A 7,407-nucleotide genomic window follows, 5' to 3' on the forward strand; every position below is an offset into this window, starting at 1 on the left:
CATTTGTAGGGAACCCCCTTTGTGGAATTGTGACATATACTATGTTTATTGTTTCTTTTAAGGATTCCATATTAAAAAAATAATCTAAAATTAAAGTCAGTCAGTACAGATACACTTTACCCCTTCATACGTGTAGTAAAATATTGATCGTTTCAGTTCTTTTGAAATTAAGAAATAAGAATTCCATAAGAATTTGAAATATGCCTTAAATTTTACATATGTTAGTTTTGAGAATGATAAACAGGGTATGTTTATGAAACACTCGGTGTTTTTGACAGAGTCCAAAGATCGACATTAAGTCTCCTATCCCTTCTTCATCACGTCGTAGAGGAAGATCCCACGTTAACGTAATGAAAATATTTCACGAAAAATATTCTGTCAACTTGTGAGAATACTGATGCTATGTGCTCATCACATTCCACTAACAAAAGTAATCAAGCTTTCTTTCAAACACCTCACTGCTCATTGTATGTAATTGCTCTTTTTAAAGGTGTCTATAAAAAGTGCATAGATGATTTCGTCTCTTTTACTTACTTTATTAAATCCTTTTCTTTGTTTGTATCATTGATATTTGATCGAATGACTAGTCACACAATTCAAGGTAGATGGAGTGGTAGATATAATGTTTTATGGCAAAGCGAATCATGTGGATAGAGATATAATCTTATCTGGAGTCATTGCTGTAACTTCTTCTATGTCATGAGCGAGATCCTTCCTGCAAGAAGATTAGATAAGAGTGAAATAATTATATGGAGTAAGTTACTAAATTCTATTCTCTCTCTCTCTCTCTCTCTCTCTCTCTCTCTCTCTCTCTCTCTCTCTCTCTCTCTCTCTCTCTCTCTCTCTGTGTATATATATATATATATATATATATATATATATATGTAAAATATAAAATATAATATATATATATATATAAAAATATAAAATATAATATATACAGTATATATATATATATATATATATATATATATATATGTATATATATATATATATATATATATATATATATATATATATATATATACATATATTCTTTATGTCTTCAAAACTAGTTTTACGAATGTTTATAGGAAATACCTTTTCTTCTTTTCTTCCACCTTCTCCAGGTCAGCCACGGTATTAGGAAGAGCCATTCCCAGGGTTTCAGGTACCAAAGAATATACCATACATGCCACAATGGATATACCTCCACACAGTACTGAAGGACCCCACCAGTATATAGCACCCTGTAATAAAAGGACAAGAGTAACAATTATTATTATGTAGGTTTTTACGAGGAAAATTTTATTGAACCTTCCTAATATGTGTGTTTTTTTTTATTATTCATTTCTCTAACACCCAGCTTCCAGTTACCAGAAACCTTTTTCACTGCGGACCAATTATACATAACACAGTTCCTTTTGGTATTCCCGAAATTCGGAATACCAATTATTTCTTAACTTTACGATATTCCGGTTATCTCTATTTTTACGGCAGTCTAGAAATTTATCTTAGGGGTTGAACTAATTCCCATTAATACTAAGAAATCCTGGAAAATTCCATGGGGTTAATGACAACAAAGGCTGTATCTTTCTTTCAAGGACTTGCACAGGAGAGTAGATAGGAGTGTGAATGATAGAAATATCAGAATTCGGGTTATTAAAGAGCATTTTATGGATTCCAGTTGCTGTGAAAAGATATAGAGAAATCTTCATAATGTAATCAATATGTTTGGAGGTGGGAATGATAGTTTTAAGAACACTTTAGGTGTGATTATTAAGTATGATGGGAAGGTAAAAAGGTTCTAAGAACAGAGAGAGAGAGAGAGAGAGAGAGAGAGAGAGAGAGAGAGAGAGAGAGAGAGAGAGAGAGAGAGAGAGAGACAGAGAGAGATAAACACTATTATTCGCCTAATATAAAAGGTTACTATTTACAATTAAATCTCGTAGAAATCACTGAGACTGTCAGAGAAGAACATGAAATGTAAAAGTTAACCATTGTTAAAAGAAAGTTGTTATGATTTGTAAACAACAGAAAACATAGTTGTGAAGATCAGTTGAAGATGACTCACAAGAGCGTTTATGATGTAAGGAACAATGATCGATCCAGTTTTGGAGACCATTGCGCAAGTCCCAAGTCCTCGGACTCGAACCTCGGTTGGGAAAAGTTCCGTTGCGTGAAGGTAGACGATCTGGTATGCCCCAGATATAGTCATCTTACCAATTAGCGCCATTGCTGTCGCAACCCAACCTGTTCAAAAAATCAATTATGGTTACATCTTCAAAAAAGCTAATTGCAAAATAATAAAACCTCTGGATGGTTTGCATAACCAGATGGACTGATTCCTCTTTTATACATATAAATGAAAATGTAGTGTTGATTATTTAAACCTAATCCAGTAAAGTGAAATAAACAATCTTGGAAAAAAAATGTTCCTTAACTGGAAGAATTATGTTCGACCATAAGGAGCCTTATTTCTAATTGTTTGTTATAAGAAAGAATGGTTTGAATATTATGTAGGATTCTTACGTAACAATGGTAGGTAGTAAAGAGCATCTACATTATCGTCTTTCTAGTTGTCCGTCTTTTCTAATTTAGCGGGACATTTTTGCCTTCATTGACAAGCATGCTACACCAACAGGAAATATACAAATATTATCAAACAATTACGCTCGTATAGTCATATGCATAGACACTTGCACAAATATATGTATTTAGTATACATATCTGTATATATACATGCATATATGTATAATTACATACAATACACACACACACACACACACACACATATATATATATATATATATATATATGTATATATATATATATATCATCTATTAAAAAGCAAGTTCATTAGATGAACAACCAGACCTCTTGCACTGTTTTGTTTATAACATGTGAGGTTCTCCTTCGCTTGAAAATATTCATCACTCAAATTTTGATGTTTTTACAGTTAAATACCATGCCATGTGGCCCTCTCCTCTCCACCGATGAAAGCGACGTCACTAATGGTGGAATACTTGACCAGGTGGTTAATGGTTTGCCGCGCCCATTGGCCTTCTTCAGTAGAAAACTGTCTAGGATGGAATCCGGCTACTGTACCTTCGACCGCGAATTGCTAGCGGTGCATATGGTAGTCCGTCACCTTCACTTCTTCTTAGAAGGTACACCCTTCGTTATTCACACAGACCCCATGTCTCTAGAGCACACCATTTCACAGACTGACGCCTGGTACGTTCATCAATGCCGACATCTCTCTGCCGTGACTGAATATAACTGCACCCTTCAACACGTCCTTTGGAAAATCAATCCCGTCGCTGATACTCTGTCAAGAAACACATTGGCCCTCATTCACCTGGGATTGGATTACGATTCCTTAGCAGAAGCCCAACGAAAAGATCCAGAGTACCAAGCATGCAGGACATCCTGCTCATCCCTTCATTGGGAAAACATAACACTCGACGACTCCAACGACCCCCTCCTTTGGGTCGTCAGTATTGGTAGGCCACAACCATGAATACATGTCCCTATGCACTGACTGGTGTTTGATTTCATCCAAGCCCTCCCACAGCCCTTGTGACGATCTACTGCACAGCTACTGAAAACGAAATTACCTGTTCACTGTCACTGACTGCTCTACTTGATGGCTTGAAGCCATCTCCAAGCAAACTTGAACATCTGCCTCGTGTACATTCACCTTACTCTCACGGTGGATAGCGAAATTTGGTATCCCTGAGCATATTACTTTTGACAGGGGTACCACTTTCATCTCTTAATTGTGGACATCATTAGCAAATCTCCTGGACATCACCTTACATCAGACAACCACCTACAACCCTACCGCTAACGGAATGGTTTAATGTTTTCATAGCACCTTCAAAGCAACCTTGATGTTCTGCTGCAATGTTTCCAACTGGTTTACTCAGCTTCCCTGGGTCCTCCTGGGATTGATGACCACTCCTAATGATGGCCTAGATGTCTTGGCAGCTGGAATGGTGTATGGTGACCTGTTGGTTGTCCCTACCGATTTTATTTATTTCTTCAACCTTCTCCGACAATCTCTAGCACCTATGTCATGTTGTGGAAAAATTTACTCCCTGCCATCAAACTTACAAGCCCCAAGAGAAATCCATCGACAACTCCACTCCTGAAAAAGGGGACAGCCATACAATACCGACTGAAGTTGAAGTGAATGTTTGAAGGCATTGATGCCCACTAAACGAGAAGCTTAGGCAGCGATGAAGTCATCTACCACCCACCAATGCCAACCTACGTCCCTGCACCAACCAATACCCGTAACACCCACTGGATGATGCCTCTCACCCTCAGTTGTGCTATTACTTACAGGGATTCATGACTACTGCTAAGAGATATGCTACCAAATGTTAATGGTAAGAAAATTTGTAAGTAGTCAGTCACATGTGGTAATGGCCTCCCCAATAACTAATCTCCACTTTATGTATGAGTCAGGATTTAATGTTTGCTTTCTCATAGATATGGATGACTGTCGTTTCCCTCTGCCTCCTTCCTCACAAGGGCGCGACCCTGTCATTCCAAAGCTGCTGCCGATTACCAGAAATGTTTTTGTTATAAACCCTGAATTTGTATTTGTAATGTTTGCAGCAACAAGCCGTGCTAGGCAACAAAAAATTACTTCCATGGAACTCACGGTTATTTTGAGTATACATAATAAAATTCTTTTGATTTCGATAATTGTTATGGCTCATCTTCATTTCCATAAGTTGCACCATACATTAATTTTACTTATATCTCAGTGATGAAATATGCAAAATACAAATACCTGGGTTTTGATCACTTGAAGGTTTCTAAGAATATAACTGTCAATTAGCAGTATTACTACCATAAAAAATAACCTTGTTTAGTCCCCACTTTCTTAACATACTCCTGATAGTAAAGGGATATAGGAATTAATATTCCATAATAAATTATTTCTATTCACTGCAGTAAAGAATAACTTACCCTTTGGAACACACGTGAGAAGCAGAAGGGACACACCCGTCAGCAGAAAGCAAATGACGTTAGAGCGCTTTCGCCCTAGGGTGTTGATCATGGGTAGGGTAACAGTACTACCAGGGATTTCCATGATGCCGCAGAGAGCTATGTAAGCAAATGGGTCCGTTCCAAAGTTACCACCGCTTATCGACAGCCCGTAATAGACTGTGCCGCAGACCAAAAATAAGCAGTATAAGCACAGGGTGATACGTCTCATTACCGGGGTCCTGTTTTAGGAAGATTTAGTTATAAACGTCTCATTAACGGGGTCCTATTTTGGGAAGATTTAATTATAAACCTCTCATTACCGGGGTCCTGTTTAAGAAAGATTAACTGGTTTTATTATAGTTACAGACGGGGAAAGCTTTCCTACTAAAAAAAAGTTTTTTCCTACAGAAAAACGGCTGTTTTCTTCGAATATTGCACTCATTTTCACCGCAAATTATTACTTATTTTACCGATTTACTTATAAATGAGCTGAAATAATTTTCCCTGTAAACAACAAAAATTATGATTTATTATTTAATAATATAGCGAAAATATTATTATTGAAACTATATAGCTCTTCCTTACAAGTACCTAAGGTGACATCATGGTAGCTTTGTAGAAATACATTACTCTACAATCTTCAAGAAATAACTGTATATATATATATATATATATATATATATATATATATATATATATATATGGAGATAGATAGATAAATATAGATATATGTATATATATACATATATATATACATATATATATATATATATATATATATATATATATATATATATTCATATATATATATATATATATATAACGATATATATATATATATATATATATATATATATATATATATTTATATCTATATATTTATATAGATAGATATACATATACATATGTATATATATAAATATATATAGATATACATATATATATATATATGTATGTATATATATAATGTATATATATCTGTAAATCTGTATATATATGTATATATATATATGTATATATATACATGTATATATATACACACATATATATATATATATATATATACATATATATACATATATATATATATATATATATAATATATATATATATATATATATATATATATATATATATATATATATGATCGCTCCCAGCTGTCCCTGTACCTCGGTAGGGGCGAAGGGAAGTATTAATACCCTGATGAAAGGGGATTGCGTGTATGTGCGTGTGGGTGTCCGTGTCCGTGTATGTGCTTATCTATCTAAATATTTAGCCGTCCTTTTTGGCGGGTCGTGTACACTAGTCTGAAATTAATTGAACTAATTATACAAAGAAACATGGCTTAGGTAGCCCATGCTTCACTTGATAACAAATTAAATTTGACCATAATAGAAATTCTTACTGATAAATTCAGGGAACGTAACTGATCATACAACCTCATCTTGCCTTATTGGCGTAGATTTATAAATTCCTCCATTGTGAGACCATGTTCATGTGATGTCGAAATCCCTTTAATGTCCACTCGGCTAATTTTCTCAACATAGAATTCTGTGAAAATATGCGAAAACATCTTTTCTACTGTTTAGTATAAACTGAATATAAAGTAATCGTATTTCTACAAGAAGGAAACATGCTATAAAAAAACTGGCTTTAGGGTAACTTACCGAAACAGAATATATATCTGATCTCTCATCATCATCAACAACTTCATAAATTGTGAATTACCAGGTTGTGGCTGCCTTTTGTACTGGTTACTCTGTAAGTAACAGAAAATGGCCAAATGATATTGCAAAATTAATTTTAGCTCAATTTTCCAAAAGGATACGAAATTCTGCAACACCTTACCCATTTACCTATACGACCCCCCAAAATATATATACAGTACATAACTGTTTCATGTCTTTGAGGTTAACAAATCTCCTGTCGTGTTTGTTATTATGATACCCATAGCTTTCAGTATCACTTTTGATTCTAACAAATAGAGTTCAAATGTTTTATAACCTATATACGAATGTTAATCAATACTTCAAAAAAATTCAAACATTTCTTTACTACCCATTTGAGAGGTAATCCTTGTTCAGTAGGCAGATATTTCACAATCTATATGAGAATGTAAATGCAATACACGGAAAATTTTAATTTTTCAAAGATTTCTTTAATACCTGTTTAACAGGCAATCTTTGTTCTATACACCCTAATGAGGTGTAACCAGTATGAAAGGTCTTACTTCAGTCTGCATCAGTTTCATTAAGGAACGTAGTTCTTCTTCAGGTGGTAGGGTGGCTTTGTTCAGACGAGCTGCTCTCTGAAGCACCTTCAATGCTTGCTCGTGGAAACCCTTCAGTATCAGCCAGCGAGGAGATTCATCAACAAACCTTGCAATTGGGGATGACCAAGAGTTAATTGAAAAATGCCTAG

General features: G+C 34.7%; 1 protein-coding gene across 1 annotated transcript in view; it reads right to left on the reverse strand.

Moving 5' to 3' along the window:
* Nucleotides 1–560: 560 nt before the first annotated feature.
* The window catches only part of LOC137616585 (organic cation transporter protein-like), a 30,115-nt gene continuing 23,268 nt past the window's right edge, over nt 561–7,407 (reverse strand). Inside the window, exons 8-13 of the mRNA XM_068346470.1 lie at nt 7,217–7,364; nt 6,654–6,745; nt 4,966–5,225; nt 2,054–2,232; nt 1,081–1,229; nt 561–715 (exon numbers count right to left, since the gene is read on the reverse strand). Of these exons, the coding sequence (XP_068202571.1) occupies nt 643–715; nt 1,081–1,229; nt 2,054–2,232; nt 4,966–5,225; nt 6,654–6,745; nt 7,217–7,364 (901 nt within the window). The 3' untranslated portion in view covers nt 561–642. The remainder of the gene's footprint in view (nt 716–1,080; nt 1,230–2,053; nt 2,233–4,965; nt 5,226–6,653; nt 6,746–7,216; nt 7,365–7,407) is intronic.

The sequence above is a fragment of the Palaemon carinicauda genome, chromosome 22 (assembly GCF_036898095.1).
Source record: "Palaemon carinicauda isolate YSFRI2023 chromosome 22, ASM3689809v2, whole genome shotgun sequence".
Lineage (NCBI taxonomy): Eukaryota > Metazoa > Arthropoda > Malacostraca > Decapoda > Palaemonidae > Palaemon > Palaemon carinicauda.